This window comes from Arachis stenosperma, chromosome 3, assembly GCF_014773155.1.
Source record: "Arachis stenosperma cultivar V10309 chromosome 3, arast.V10309.gnm1.PFL2, whole genome shotgun sequence".
NCBI classification, from domain to species: Eukaryota; Viridiplantae; Streptophyta; class Magnoliopsida; order Fabales; family Fabaceae; genus Arachis; species Arachis stenosperma.
This window is the reverse complement of record NC_080379.1, coordinates 6,877,469-6,893,399: the sequence shown is the minus strand read 5'-3', so window position 1 is coordinate 6,893,399 and position 15,931 is coordinate 6,877,469. Positions and strand designations below refer to the sequence as shown.

Here is a 15,931-nt window from a genome sequence, read left to right as displayed (position 1 = left end):
TGGCTCAATAAAACTCTGTGCGAAGCAAAAGATCGAGACCTATTTTTTTTTTTTAATAAAACTTGGTTACACTTAATCTTTTTGAGTTGTTTATATATATATATATATATATATGGCTGAATTTTGATCCGTTGATAATTAAAATATAATAATCAAATTAAAAATAACGTTATTTACTTATTTTAAATAATTATTTGTATGATAAATATTAAATGTAATTACTTTTAATCATACAAATACATATATAAAATATTTTTACTTTTAGTGTTTATTAAAATTTAATCCTTAATATTAATACAAAATATAATGATTATTTATATAAAAATATAAAAATAATAATTAAAAATTATCAAATTACTTAATATAATATATGATTATGTTTTAATTATAATCTTCTGAATATAAAAGCCACCAAGCATGTGGGCCAATATGCTGACTTGGAGGAAAAATATCTAACTCCTCTCATTTAGACAGAGTAAAACGCACAGCTTTGGCGCCAGTTGCCATAAACATTAAGCCAGTTTCAAAACCCTAACCCCCTTCACCGAATACGCAGCGAGACGCAAGTATTTATAAACGAAGCAGCCGTAACCTTATTCACTTCTCTCTTTGCTCCAAAACCCTAAAATCCATCAGACGTAGGGTTTTGCAGAGCCTCCATAACATCTCCCTTTTTTCTTCCTCCAAATTCGCCGATTACTCTCTCTTCTCCTCCAACAATGGCCAAGACTAGCAAGAAATCAGCTTCCAAGGTATTTTCTCTCTTTATCACTATATCTATTTCCTTTCAATTCGTCTCTCGTGATATAACTAACGCGTTGTGTGCTCTTTTCTTTGAAGGTTGAGACTGCTCCACCTGTCAAAAAGGGTATGAAAATTCTCTCTACGTCGCTGCTTCGTCATTACGTTTTGATATTGATGTGTTTTTTTTTTTTTTAAGTTTGATTTGCTGCTTTTGGTACATGGTTTATAAAGAGTGTTTTTTTTGTTACTTACCTCTCTAACGTGCTTAGACTTGCTTCATTGATATGTGTTGGTATGGTTAAGGCATATGAGTATTGATGTTATGAATTTGTTTACTGGAAGTTTTTTTTCTTTCATTCGTTGTTGGTATTTGGTTGGAAGTTTCGTTACTCATTGCTTTTTTGTTGGATTTCTCTGTTGACTGATTCCGATCACAGGAAAGAGGCAGGCAGATGAGGAACTTGAGAAGAAAGTTAGTTTAAAGAAACAGAAGATAGAAGAGGCTGCTCAGAAGCAAAAGAAGGAAGTGAAGGTGCAGAAGAAAAAGGAGGAGAGTAGTTCAGATGATTCTTCTTCAGATTCTGAAGATGAGGTATTGGATATGAATAAAACTAAGTTTTATGTCAGTGTAAATATTGTTACTTTGTTTTCTTCTGCTTATTTCGTTGGTAACTGTTTTGGGATCAGAAACCTGCTACCAAAGTTGCTGTTGCTTCAAAGAAGCAGCCTGCTAAGAACGGCACTTTAAGCTCCCCTGCAAAGAAAGCCAAGCCAGCTAGTAGTTCTAGCTCTGATGATTCTGCTTCAGAGTCTGAAGATGAGGTACGGCACTGGCATTTACCATTATGACAAATTATTATTTTAGGGTGTAAAATTGTCCCATTTTGCTTGCATCTGATCTCTCTCTTTTATTTTGCTCAGAAACCTGCAGCAAAGGCTCCTCCAAAAAGTCAGGCTGCAAAAAATGTTGCTCCAGCAAAGAAAGTCAAGCCAGCTTCCTCTTCAAGTTCTGAATCCTCAGATGATGACTCTGATGACGACGAAGTGAGTAAATCTTAAGGGATTGTAAAACAGTACCCCATGTTAACCATTGATATATGTTTTATTGTTAGCTAGGATGCCTATTTATTTGTCTTTCTTTGTTCAAAGGTGCCCAAATCCAAGGTGCTGCCTGCTGTGGTTAAGAATGGATCTGCTTCTGCAAAGAAACCAAGTGAAAGCTCTGAGTCTGAGGACAGCAGCTCTGGGGAGGAAAATGTAAACAAAAAACTCTCTTAACATATCTGTTCTATGATTATCTTTTTCTTGGATAAAATAATAATTAAGGAATTGGATGTTGGAATCATCCAGAAAGCAAAATCAAGCAAAAAGGTGCCTGCTAAGAAGGTTGAATCAGAGTCATCCTCTGATAGTAGCTCTGATGAAGAAGTACGTCTTATTATTTTTATTTTGTCCCATGCTCTAATTATTCTTTTAATGCACTCTGATGCTCATGTATAAATTGTTGTTCCAGGATGAGAAAAAACCAGTAGCCAAATCATCTGCAGTTCCAAGTAAGAAAGTTGAGACAACTGAAACTTCAGATGATGATTCAAGTGAAAGCTCTGATGATGAAGAAAATGTAACTTTGTGTACACAGTCTTTACTCTTTAGGGGATAAACCTGTTCACTTATTGTAAATAACTTTTGGAATGTATTGTATCATTTATGTCATTTAGGGTGCAAAACCTACTGCAAATGCGGCTTCCAAGCCTTCTGCTATAGCTAAGAAGAACGATGACAGTGACAGTTCAGATTCTGATGATAGCAGCTCCGAAGATGAGAAGGTAAATATTGTAGTTTGTTGATTGTTTTTAATAAATTCTTAGTTGTCCTTTTGAGTTGGAGCTCCCTTTTGTACTACGTGCTCTCAAAATGTGCTTAATTACATTTTTTTATCCCTAACTTGGTTGGTATTTGTAGTAAGGTACCGTTGTATCATTGTATGACAATAGTTAACCTTTTGGTGTTACAGAAAACTGCTCCCAAGACTGTTTCCAATGCCAAGTCAGTACCCGTGCCAAAGCCTGCCAAGAAGTCTAGTAATTCTAGTGAGAGTGAGTCGGATGAGGAAGAGGTTAGTTGGTTTATTCTTGATTTACATATATACTTGTTAATGTTTTGTCCTTTTACATTAAATGTGTTTTCAATCTGAATTTACAGGACTCATCTGATAGTGAATTTGAAGATGAAAAGGTGTGTTTGTGTTATCTTCTTGTACTACTGTTGTAATTTGTCTTTACCTGATTTATGTATTGCTTCACTATTATTTGAATTACTTTCTCATTTTTTATTCATTCTATATTGGTACAGAAAACTGCTAAAAGCTCCGGTCAGGTAATTCACCATATACACATGATCTAACATTGAAGTGTATATAGATATTAGTATTAGTTTTAATTAATTTGGCATGTTTTACAAGCTTATGTTATGGATTCATGATTGTTATATTATCCTTTGTCTATTGAGAATTGTGGAAGATCATGACTGGTGATAGTATTAACTTAAAAATTTTCGTTAATAGGAAAACTTTTGCTGATTGTTGAAAAGACTCACTTTTCTATTACAGGGAAAAATGGATGTTGATGAAGAAGAGAGCTCTGATGAAAGTGATGACGAGCCAAAAAAGAAGGTCTGTCTTGATATCTAGAGTTATTACTTGATCAACTTTTCTTTCTGTGCCTTAGTTTCCTACTTGTATTATGTAGTGTTAATTGCTACAGTTCTCTCTTCCATTATATTCAACTTAAATTTCTCAATTTAGATATCTGAATTATGTACTTTAAGACACGTGTTTTTTAAACAATATTTTATACTATGTGAACCATTGTTTATTATTTTGCTGTGTTCAATTTCTTTTGCTATTCACTGCAGCCTGTGAAAGTTTCAAAAGAAAGCAGTGATAGTTCAGATGACAGTGATGAGGAAGAAGAGAAACCTTCTAAAACTCCTCAGAAAAGTGTAAGCATCTCTCTTTGTATTTTAATATTGCTGTTTGAAGGCCTGTTTTGCTTTGTCTTGTGATTGTGCACTAAATGTATTTCCCTCTTGTGAAACAGGCCAAGGATGTGGAGATGGTTGATGCTGACTCAGCAAAGAAAGTTGTATGTGACTGGTCTCATTTTTTAATTCTTTTTAAATGTTCTAATATATTTGATGGTGATATATCTTTGCTTTGCAGCCTAAAACCCCTTCTACACCTAGTGCTGCAACAGGTGGTACAAAGACACTATTTGTTGGAAACCTGTCATTTAATGTGCAACGATCTGACGTGTATGTATTGTATCTCTTATATTTCCTTGTTTATAGTGTATTCTTTTTCTTATGATGTCATCTTACTGTTGTTCAGTGAGGAGTTTTTCAAAGATTGTGGAGAAGTTGTTGATGTTCGTTTTTCTGTTGACGATACTGGGAGGTTTAAAGGCTTTGGACATGTTGAGTTTGCTACTGCAGAGGCAGCACAAAGTGTAAGCATTTGCTCCTCAAATATCTACAGAATAATGGGTTATTTGTGGTGTTTGCGTAGCTTTCGCTAGCAACATTTCTAAAACCTGTCAAATATAGTGTATTAAAATTAAATAATTTCTTTTTGAGTACTTCTGTTGTTGGAAGTTATTGGTCCGCGTTAACTAATTATCATGTTTTTTTATATGAAGTTAGTTTAATTGTTGTAACATCTGTTCAGTTTGCTGATTTCTTTTCTCATTCATTATTGATTTGTTTTCTCCTCCATCGTGTTGTTTGATATGTATCACTGCAATATATTGTTTGATTACCCTCCATCCCTTTTTACTTTGAAAAGATGATGTTTAAATTATGTATTTGTTGATTTTTGGGGTTGTGTATTGATAATCCTTTTGGTTTTTGTACTTGCAGGCTCTTGAATTGAATGAGCATGAGTTGTTGAATCGTCCTGTTAGGCTTGATTTAGCTCGTGAAAGAGGTGCATATACCCCTGGTGGCAGGTAATTATTATATCATCTCCCTCCCTCCCTCCCATGCCTCATATCTACTTCTATAATCTTTTTCTCCACTCACTTTCATGCCTTGCTTCCACTTATTTCCTTTTCTTTATCCTTTGTAATACTTGTTGCAATTTCAGCAATTCCTTCCAGAAAGGTGGTCAGCGTCAATCTGGTCAAACTATATACATAAGGGGTTTTGATAAATCTCTTGGAGAAGAAGAGGTAATTTTATTTCTATCATGTTGGCTGCTGCTTCCCTTGCATGTGTTTCTTTTTGCAATTCATATTTGAATACTGCCAAAATTGTGGTTGCAGATAAGAGCTAGCCTAAATGAGCATTTTGGTTCGTGCGGGGAGATCTCGAGGGTGTCAATCCCAAAAGATTTTGAGTCTGGATGTCCTAAAGGGTTTATTTCTTCTTCAAATCCTTTTTTCTTTTTCGTTTATTTTTAGTGTGAAAGATTTGCTATTTCAGTTTTTGTGCATCCTTTGTTTCTCAAGTTGGATGCTGATTGTGTTACGTGTTGCTTTGAGTTTAGCAAACTGACACCAGGTGTAATTTACAGTTTTGCCTACATGGACTTCAAGGATTCTTCTAGCATGAAGAAAGCTCTAGAACTCAATGAGACTGAACTTGCTGGTGGTTATTACCTCTCAGTTGAAGAAGCCAAACCTAGATCTGATGGCTTTGGTTCAGGTGGAAGAGGTGGCGGTCGATTTGGAGGTAGGAGTAATGAAGGTGGTCGATTTGGAGGAAGGAGTGGTGGTGGCCGATTTGGTGGTGGAAGGGGTGGTAGTGATCGAGGCAGAGGTGGTCGAGGAAGAGGTGGTGGAAGGGGTTTTGGAAATAAACCGACATTTGCTGCAGAAGGTACATGCAACAATTTCCTTTCCATTGCTCTGATTTTTTCGGACATTGATTGTTGCTTACGTTTTGAGGATTGAGAATTAAGGATTTGATGGATACTTAAGTTTCAACATTCTATAACCTAATAGTTTTCGCTGATTGAATATTGTTTATTCATATTATGTTACCATTTTAGCTTTTGATTGATTATATGCATCAATGCAATTTGTTCTCCTCAATCTGAATGTGTTGTTTTTTTCCATGTCAATTTCTGAAGATTTTGATTTTCCCGTGTTCAGGAAAAAAGACCACATTTGCCGATGACGACTAGAGTGGTGGATTTCGGGGAAGTTTACTATATTTAGTTACCGTAATTTATATTCAGCTGTTTTGCCCTTCAATTTTGTTTTACTAAGATGAATTCGTTAAAATCCAGTGTACCGAAAAAGTCTAAGTGGTGGTCCAGTACCTGTCTGATTAAATTTTTGTATGCTTGCGTTATCCCTATTAGTCATTTAGAGAACTCTTTATTATATAATTATAATATTTTTAATGACAATATTTCATGTTGAGGAAAACTGTAGTGCCCATTTTTTCAGTTTGTGTTTATTTTATTCGAGGAATAATTGGTTATAAAAAAGGTTTTGATTTTGCGATGTTAAAATCGGCTGATACTTTTGTTGAATCATCCTAGAGTTGTTTTAATGATGTAAGTTTCCCATAGTAAAGTCATCCCAATATTTGCATCTTTCGATAGGATAAATTACCAAATTCCAAAAGTTTATGATAATTAATAATGAAATTTTAGTGATGCAAGATTCAGTACTACCAGTACCCAGATTCTTGCCTTTACTTTAGCAATATACAAGCATAATTGCTTGCACCCTTTCAAAACCCTCCACAGTTGTGCGTCAAGACAAAATGCGAATTCGTTTATTCACAAGGTTAAATTCCAGTTGTGGTCTTTCAGCTACTCCATAGTCCATACTGGATTCCCTTGCCATTTTTTCCCCATGCCAAGTGAACTTATATTCGCGTGACATTATCTATTCAGGATTAGTGATCATAAAAATTTTTAAAAGGATAAAATGATTTTTTCTTCTCAAATTGTACCTTTTAAAATGTCTTTAGAACAATAATAAGACTCAATATTTAAATGGTGTACCTCGACGTCTTTCAGCTTTGTGATTGGCAGAGAGTGCCAAAACCGCCAAGAAATAAAGGAAATCTATAAAATGATGAGCATTGGAGATGCCGTTAATAACAAAAGCACTTGTAATACCCGTCATCAGTGTATAGAAAAATATTATTAAGAACGAAGTGGCCTAAGACAATGTAACAACCTTGGACAAAAAATGAAACAGGTTACAGCTATGTCGAGAGAATCAAAAGCAATTAAACAAAGTCCTTCAATTTATATAAAGCACCATATTACACCTCTAAAACTTCCCATTCGTTCTCTTTTCCTTTCCAGATAAATAAAGTATACTAACAAGATAGGAGGAAATATATAGAGAACATAAAAAAAAAACATGGCAGCCACATTGCCTTCGAACATCATGCCATCCCCCTCGAGTCCCGATTGGTTGAACAAAGCCGACAATGCGTGGCAACTCGTCGCAGCAACACTCGTCGGCCTTCAAAGTGTTCCTGGACTCATAATCTTGTATGGAGGAGCAGTGAAGAAAAAATGGGCAGTGAACTCAGCGTTCATGTGCTTGTATGCATTTGCATGTGTCCTCTTCTGTTGGATTGTATGGGGTTATAGAATGTCCTTTGGTGATAAGCTTGCACCATTTTGGGGTAAAGCTGCGGTTGCACTTGATGAAAAGTACCTTTTTGACCCTGCATTTTCAGGGATGTTCCCAAATGCAACAATGGTGTATTTCCAGGGTGTGTTTGCAGCCATAACATTGATTTTGATAGCTGGTGCTTTGTTGGGAAGAATGAACTTTTATGCATGGATGGCTTTTGTGCCTCTTTGGCTCACTTTCTCATACACCTTCACTGCATTCAGTATATGGAGTCCAAATGGGTTCTTGTTCAAGCTTGGGATAATTGATTACTCTGGTGGATATGTTATTCATTTGTCTTCTGGTGTTGCTGGATTCACTGCTGCTTATTGGGTAAGCAATATATGATCATAAGACAGTGTTTATATGAATATCTTTATATATAAAGATAATAGTTAAGATGCTGATATATACATGAATATGATTAACAAATAATGCTTGTTACGCAGGTTGGACCACGTCTTAACAAGGATAGAGAAAGGTTTCCTCCAAACAACATCCTACTGATGTTGGCTGGGGCTGGTTTACTCTGGATGGGGTGGACCGGCTTCAATGGCGGCGACCCCTACTCAGTAGGCCTGGATTCCTCCCTGGCTGTGTTGAACACTCATGCTTGCACTGCCACCAGCTTGCTCACTTGGGTCATTCTTGATGTCATCTTCTTTCGCAAACCCTCCGTCATTGGTGCTGTTCAAGGCATGATCACCGGCTTGGTCTGCATTACCCCTGCCGCAGGTTCGTAGGCTTTTCCTCGTAAGAATTTTAACTTTCATGGATTCGATTAATTCTTAAAAGTAAAAACTCAAAGGGCAGTCAAGTCAACTTCACGTGAAGTTGATAGTTGAGAGAGTTAAATAATTTGATTGATTTGACTAAATCTTTATCTAACGACTCTCAATTATCAAGTGAAGTTAGACTGCACCTGGATTTTTATTATACTTAAAATTTTTTAATATTATAATTTTAAATAAGTCAATCAATTTTAAATATTTTTACTAGATCAGATTATATTATGATTTAAATTTTGTTACAATTTCATATTTAGAGCATTAGAATATTCAATTTTAGTTTAATTATATTTTGGATCCTAGCAAATGTCATATTAGTACTTATGATACTATATATCATGAATAATGGTCACTCCAATATTTTAGTTTGAATTCAATTTAAATTTTATACAAAGTAATAAAATGTAATTCGTTATTCACCAAAGTGAAACCGTTTCTTTACATGAAAATTGATCACATTTCATCAATCATCTCTAATCTATTTCGAAATTTTGAAACACCAAAAGCATTTTATTAGAGTTCCTCTTAGTGAATCTAAGTGCTTTATAGAAATTGAAAGTGATGATGAAAAGACAATTGTTGTATGTTGATTTTGTTGATTAGGAGTTGTGCAAGGATGGGCAGCAATTCTAATGGGGATGCTATCAGGCTCAATTCCATGGTTCACAATGATGGTAGTTCACAAGAGATCAAAGCTTCTCCAAAAGGTGGATGACACAATGGCAGTGTTGCACACTCATGCCATTGCAGGAACCCTTGGAGGAGTCCTTTCAGGCCTATTTGCTGTGCCAAAGCTCAACTTCTTGTTCTATGGTTCTTACAACAAATATGTTGGACTCTTCTATGGCCTCAAAATGGGAATGAGCAAAACAGGGTTTAGACAAATATGGATTCAGTTGGTTGGGATTTTCTTTGTGGTCACATTGAATGTCATTAGCACAAGCTTGATATGCCTCTTGATTAGGATGTTTATTCCTCTGAGGATGTCTGAGGAAGACATGGAGATTGGTGATGAAGCTGCTCATGGTGAAGAGGCTTATGCTATATGGGGTCAAGGTGATAAGCTTGAGAATGCAAGCTCTAAGTATGCAAGTTCAATGTATGATGATGTTGAAACAGCCACCAATAAGAAAAAGCGTAGTGGCCAAGTTGAGATGATGTAGAGAGAGACAATAGTTAGTAGTATATGGAATAAATAGAGCTAAAAAAAAGTACTAATTCATGTTCATTGGAACTACTGTAATTTCTGTCAAGTTATAGATTCTCTTTTCCTCTCTTAGTTCATTTTCCTCACAAAAATGTGCCTGCATGTTTTTTTTTTTTTTTTGGGTATTATTACAACCTATTAATTAGTATAAATGGCATTTCTTATTTCATACTAATTAATACCGGTTAAAAATAGTTTTTGCATTAGCAACTATAATCATCTAAAAAAAGTACGATGATGTGAAAAACCCTACATGATGCAAAAGCCTTGGTCCAAGTGTGCTGAAAGTGATGATGTGACGTTGATGAAGCAGGTTAAAAGTATAAAAATAACTAATTATTAAATATTTGAAATTTATTATAAAAAATAAATTTGACAAAAATTAGATACCAAATTATATATAGACTAATATCCTAAATAGGACTCCAAAAATTTGGCCCGTCCGACAAATTTGTCCGTCAGAAAAATTAACTAAGTCTTTAGTCCCCGAAATTGTTAAATATATGCCATGTACATCCCGGTTAATCAATGCAAACACACTCTCTCTTACGTGGAGGTGATCAGTGTCACATGTCAGGTTAAAGGCTATGCGTCGCTTCCAGGACACATTAGTCCCTGCACACGTGGCCAAAACGACGTCGTTTAAGGACTTCTTCAAATGACGTCGTTTTGAGTGGGACATATTAGTCCCCAAGTTTTCTCATGTCAATGTTATAAAATGGCAGCGTTGTGAGAGGTGTAATACGTCGCTGTTTCAAAAGGGGATCATCATAAAATTAGGTCTTTATCTTTAACCCATGTCTCTTTGTCTCCAACCCATGTATCTTAGTATGTGAGAGAGAGTTTTTGGCTTCGAAGAAAGTGATGGCGAGTGGAGGCAACACGTCAGTTGGTGGTCAGAGAACTATCGATGATGTCTTCAGTGTTGACAGCGGTTCGACTGGCTTCCGAAAGGGGCGACTTAGAAGAGGAGAACATCCTAAGTGTAAGTGCAGGACAGATGCTGTAATATCCAGGTCTCGCACAGCAGAAAATTCAAATAGGCTGTTCTTTGGTTATCCTCACTTCAAGATACTTTAGAGTGGTGGATTTTTGTGGTGCTATAGTTTTGATAATTGGGGACTATGACTAATGTTATGATTTTTGTTTTGTTATTCTGATTGCAGGAAAAATAAAGTTATTGTTGTTTTTTGTATAGTTTGATGAGATTTTTGGGTATCTGGTGGATGATGTAGTTGAAAGCAGCAAATTGGCCTCTGTGGAGACATGCGTGGGTGAAGAATTTGGTGTAGGTTTGAATCATAGCTTGGAGGAGAGAGTGAAACAATTGGAAGAGATGTTAATAAAGAGCAATGAAGATAGTTTGAAACTCAAGAAAGATAGTGTTTTCAGGTTGTTTAGTAGTGTAATAATAAGTGTACTTGTAGTTATGATTTTGTTTTGTATCTATGTGGTGGTTATTTAAACAATTAGCATTGTATGTTTGTTGAACAAATATTGTATTTGAATGGCTCATTTTAGTTAAATGAACATTAGAGGTTGACAATGATGCTAAATTGAATCTAGTCTATATCCAAATCAGAGTATGCAAAGTAACTTGACCAAATGGATATTACAAAATATAGTATATAATCCAAACTAGAATATTCAAATATCATGCATCAAAATATTAACATAAAGTAGCATCAACATAAAGTATGTATATAAGTAGTATCAAAATGTTAACAAACCAAATAAGGTCTATTTCCTTCTACACACACTGATGTAAAGTGGTAACACAAAAAGTATTAAAAGTGGAGGTCTATTTTTTTCAAAATAACAAACAAGGTCTTGTCCCTTTCACAATAAAATTCAAGAAAGCATCATTTCTTCTTAGAGAGGTTCAATCTAGGAGTTGGAATGAATTTAAACATTCTGGAGATTGTGCCACTACTTGCAGCTGCTATTGTCTAAGCACTCACACTTTCTTGACTCTTGGGCCTAATTATTGTCTGCTTTGGGCATCTAAAAAGTTGCTGAGGCTAAGGCTGAGTTTGTCTTTCCTGATAGAATTGTAAACAATTATGAGTATTCTAACATAAGATATTAGTATCTAGTGTTTAGGAATTAATAGTGAAACACATTATCAAACATACTTACAGTTGCAGCATTTATACTCATTCCAACATTTGGTACAGTAGCATTTGTTGGTGCCTCAGGCTGAGTAACCTCATACATGAGCAAATTTATTAGGACAATTAAATCCTTTATGATGTATGTTATAAGTTAAATAGGTCCTTTAGAATTTATACTATAAGTCAAACAGATCCCTAATTAATAATATGATATGTCAGGTTAGTCCCTATAACAGAGTAACTAATTACTGTCAAAAACCTGAATCCTAAACATGTCATCACAGATCTCAAGCTGCACAATATATCACATTTACTATAACAAGGTAAGTGTTAATCATGAATACCTGAGTTACAGGTGCCGATTGAGAAACCTGAACCTCTTCTTGTGTTGCAAATGACTTTTTCTTGGATTTTCCCTTGACTTTTCCTTTGGGATTAGTCTCAGCCTTAGGAGCTCCCTTTCAGGTCTTAGCATTGTGGCCAGACTCTCCACATTTTTCACATGTGACTCTAAAGGTCTTTTTTGCCTTAGTACCCTCTGGTCCATCTTCCACTGGATCTGGTCTCCTTCTCTTTATTAGACACCCTATTGGCCTCTTAATCTTAGGAGGGATTGAGCTTATTTCTCCAGATTTCTCCCAATACTCTTCATTGTTGACAGGGCTAATGGAATGACCATATGTTGCTCTAAAAGCATCCATCTTTAGCCACTTATGCACATATGTGTCTGCTCTGTCTCTCCTTTTCGCAATAGCAGCCATGGCATGCACACATAGAATACCTATAAGCAAGGTTCTAAAAACCGGACCGGACCGGACCGCCTAGTCGAACCGGTTCAACCAGGGACCAGTGATAAAAATGGTCCGGTCCTCTATGAAAAACTGTTGGAAGAAAAATCGTTTGAAAACTGACGAATTGGTCGAGAACCGGACGGTTGGACCGGACCGATAACCGCCCAGTTTGCATTAAACGACGTCGTTTTAATGATTTATATTGAAAAAAAAAGAAAGAAAGCAGTCCTGTCGCGAACCCAAACCCCCCCAATCCTTTCTTCCCCAATCATTCGTCACTGGAAAAGTCCGAAGCAAAGGGAAAAGTAGAAAACCCTAGCCCTTCGTCGCTGCCGCTGTTCTCAGGTCCTCAGCGCCGCCGCCTTCTTCCTCTTCCTCGTGTCCAGAATCCAGTAGCTCGGCACATCGTCTTCACTCTTCATCGTCGCTGCCGCCGTTCCCAGGTCCTCAGCGTCGCCGCTGTCCCCAGATCCTCAGTGCCGCCGCCTTTTTCTTCTTTCTCGTGTCCAGAACCCAATAGCACGGCACATCGTCTTCACTCTTCATCGTCACTGGCTTCTCGGCATGGCACCCAGGTTAGTGGCTTCTCGTCTTCATTTTCCAAGAATGTTCGGTCTTCTTCTTGGTTTGAACTTTGAAGTTCTGAAATTGCTATTCTTCGATCTTCTTCTTCAATTTTTGTTCCATTTTTCTTGTAATATTTTATAAATTGTAATTACCTGTTGCTGATGGATCTGTCTTGTATGATGGCTGGTTGGTGATGGCTGTAAGATTTTTGTTCAAATTTGCTGATGAATCTGTCTTGTATCTTGATTTTAATTGTTAACCACAATTTTGCTGATGGATTAATGGCTCTGTTAGTCACTTAGTCTGTTATTCTATTTTAGTGTTTTCTAATTGCTCAATGGTTCTGATAGTGTTTGGCTGTTTTATTAGTTGCTGATAGCTCCTAATTTTTTTGTTCAAATTTGCTGCTCTACTGTTTTACACTTTTACTAGTTGCTGGTTGCTGATGGCTTTGTTTGTTGCTGAATGCTATAGAGTGTAGACAGAATTTACTCCATTTAGATATGGTGTCTTATTGATGATTTTTTGTTTCTCATTGTGCTGCAGCTGTTTTTAATTTCGTATCTATTTTATTAATTTCAGTTATGACTAATAGTATTAATCAAGAAGCAATTGCTAATAACAATGCATCTGTAAATAATAACTTGCCTATTAATCTTCCTATTTCGAATGATGTTGAGATTTAATATTTAGATATGTTTTTTTACTATTTAACTTTAGAGTTTGTATTTTGATAAGATCATATGGATTTGGTTGATGATATTTTATAGTGTTTTAAATTTCGAAAATATTTTAAAATTTATATTAGATTATAATTATATTTTAGGATGTTTATTTATAATTTATTTATTATTTTATTTTAAAATGGTTTTTTCGGTTGAACCACCGATTGGACCGGTTGGACCAATAAACCAGTGAACCAGTAACTAAAGCGGTTCGATGACCAGTCCAGTTTTTAAAACCTTGCCTATAAGTGATTATTAACAACAATTAGATATACAGTTTGTCACAATAAGAATTAAAATGCATAAATTTAAGTGTTATACCTGTAAGTTGCCACATGTTACATGTACATGTGCTGTTACCCAAGTGCTCTCCAAACTTCTTCATGTGCATTTGCACCTCAAATACATGTCTGGCATCATCGCCAGTCCATTGAGCAGTCCAATGCTTGGTGTCCTTCATAATGGCTTCCATTCTTTTTTGTTGTACAGGAGCAACTACACCAGTGTACGTGCTTAGAGTCTTTTTGTGTTGTGCCATCCTCCGCATAATATAATATTAGAGCTCCTCTAGAATTGTTAGAATAGGTTTTCTCCTATAGTGCACTATCTTGGCATTCCACACCTCCGTCATGTTATTAGTGATGTTGTCCAGCTTAGGCCAGTGGCTGAATTTTGACTTAGTCCAGCATTCTGGATCCAATTTTGCAAGGTAAGCCCATGCGTCTTCGTTCATCCTCTTCAGTCTTTGCATGTTCTCATTAAACTCTGCAAATGTTGAACTTTTGGCGCAAGCCCAAACCACGTTCTTAAGTTGTGTGTCCTTGTATTTATTTGTGAAATTCTTCCAAATGTGCCTAACGTAGTTTCTGTGATGTGCGTTAGGTATAACCTCTTTTAGTGCTGGCAAAAGACCCTGCATCACAGTTCAAACAGATAAAAAAATAACATGCATAAAAATGCTAAATATGAAAATAAAAAACATACTTAACAGTGATTACTATAGCAAGAATACAAAACATTAAGATAGTAAACATAACAAACACTAAGAGTTAGAACATTAAACCTATGTGATATTCAGGAATACCTTCTGTTGATCGCTGATGAAGTTCCAACCATCATTAGTGCATTGCCCAAGATCATCCTGTAACAATCCCAGAAACCATTTTCAACTTGCCTTTGTCTCACTATCAACTACTGCATACGCAATCACATAAAAATAATTGTTCGCGTCTTGTCCTATAGCTGACAATAACTGTCCCCCATAAAAACCCTTCAGGAAGAACCCATCTAAGCCTATCAAAGGGCGACATCCAGCCTTGAACTCCCTTTTTGCAAGCATCTAAGCAAATATACAATTTATCAAATAACGGAGGAGATTGAGGTATGTGCTCCACTGCCAATAGTGCAGATGAACTTGCATTGCTCCTGTGTAAACATAATCTTAGTATGACAAGAATTCACTTAAATACACTCTTAATGCATACAAAGTACACATTTGAGCATGCAATTTACTTCATGCAATTCGCAATAATTTATTTTTCTCAAACAAGAATTAACATAAATACACTTTGCAAGTCTGAGTCTTTTGTAGAGCTCTGATCTCTTTGTCTCCGTAAATTAGGTGAAGACCGGATTTTAGGTCAGCAGAAGTAGGATCATACCAAAACATTGCCTTGTAGTCATGGTAACCCAAGTCCTAAAAAAGTTTTTTCAAGTTAAAGAAATATATCAAGTTAATGTCTATTGGGAAAAACTTCTTGACTTCTCCATTGATGTACACAAGTACCCCCTTGTTGTCTCTAACAACGCTTCCACCGTGGTGAAATACGGGTACCACATCTTCACTCATCTAAATATAACAAAATAAAAATCTATCACAACTTAAACAAGCAACGAGCACATTACAAGAACATTAAAACAGAATGCAATTTTTTAACACCGACATTGTTAACGTTATTATGAAACGGCATAACCTATATCACTTTACAACTTTGGCCTAACCTACACTAGCAACACACTATCTTTGATCTACCCTACACATGACATGCATGCTCGTCATACTTCAATCTTCACCTCCAAATTAATTCAGAAAAAAATTAGTAAACTTACCTGCAACAATAACGATATGCACGATACACCACCGCCACCACCTAGTCGCCATCAACTTTGCCAAACCACCGTTACAGACTTTAGTCAATGTTAATGGAGTTGAGGAAGATGAATGGTTACCTTGTAAAATCTGGGTGAGAGTTTGGGGTTTCAGGTCATTTTACAGAGCCAAGGAAAAAGGATGTGCGTTTTTATACTAGGTCCCCATTGACAACGCTGCCGTTTTATAACATTTGCCCCAC

The 15,931-nt window shown here is 36.0% G+C and overlaps 2 protein-coding genes across 2 annotated transcripts; both read left to right on the top strand.

Annotated features, from left to right (window-relative positions):
* Window positions 1-501: 501 nt before the first annotated feature.
* On the top strand, window positions 502-6,173 carry LOC130968400 (nucleolin 1-like). The gene is made up of 22 exons (XM_057893652.1): window positions 502-752; window positions 841-868; window positions 1,182-1,336; window positions 1,432-1,566; window positions 1,666-1,788; window positions 1,894-2,001; window positions 2,095-2,172; window positions 2,258-2,365; window positions 2,463-2,570; window positions 2,759-2,860; window positions 2,947-2,979; window positions 3,097-3,120; window positions 3,353-3,415; window positions 3,658-3,744; window positions 3,843-3,887; window positions 3,965-4,056; window positions 4,133-4,250; window positions 4,660-4,748; window positions 4,886-4,970; window positions 5,064-5,155; window positions 5,315-5,619; window positions 5,895-6,173. Exons 1-22 carry the CDS (start codon window positions 720-722, stop codon window positions 5,924-5,926), a joined length of 2,043 nt encoding a protein of 680 aa, XP_057749635.1. The 5' UTR covers window positions 502-719; the 3' UTR covers window positions 5,927-6,173.
* Window positions 6,174-7,025: 852 nt separating this feature from the next.
* On the top strand, window positions 7,026-9,450 carry LOC130968401 (ammonium transporter 2 member 5). Its single transcript, XM_057893653.1, has 3 exons — window positions 7,026-7,721; window positions 7,838-8,123; window positions 8,780-9,450. Exons 1-3 carry the CDS (start codon window positions 7,128-7,130, stop codon window positions 9,337-9,339), a joined length of 1,440 nt encoding a protein of 479 aa, XP_057749636.1. The 5' UTR covers window positions 7,026-7,127; the 3' UTR covers window positions 9,340-9,450.
* The last annotated feature ends 6,481 nt before the right edge of the window (window positions 9,451-15,931 follow it).

Bases quoted from the DNA above. Each gene is read 5' to 3' on its own strand.
- LOC130968400 (XM_057893652.1), top strand. From the start codon at position 720: ATGGCCAAGACTAGCAAGAAATCAGCTTCCAAG. The intron at 1,337-1,431 runs GTATTGGATATG...TTTTGGGATCAG, and splicing joins CTTCAGATTCTGAAGATGAG to AAACCTGCTACCAAAGTTGC. The intron at 5,156-5,314 runs GTTTATTTCTTC...TGTAATTTACAG, and splicing joins GAGTCTGGATGTCCTAAAGG to TTTTGCCTACATGGACTTCA.
- LOC130968401 (XM_057893653.1), top strand. From the start codon at position 7,128: ATGGCAGCCACATTGCCTTCGAACATCATGCCATCCCCCTCGAGTCCC. The intron at 7,722-7,837 runs GTAAGCAATATA...CTTGTTACGCAG, and splicing joins GATTCACTGCTGCTTATTGG to GTTGGACCACGTCTTAACAA. The intron at 8,124-8,779 runs GTTCGTAGGCTT...TTTGTTGATTAG, and splicing joins CTGCATTACCCCTGCCGCAG to GAGTTGTGCAAGGATGGGCA.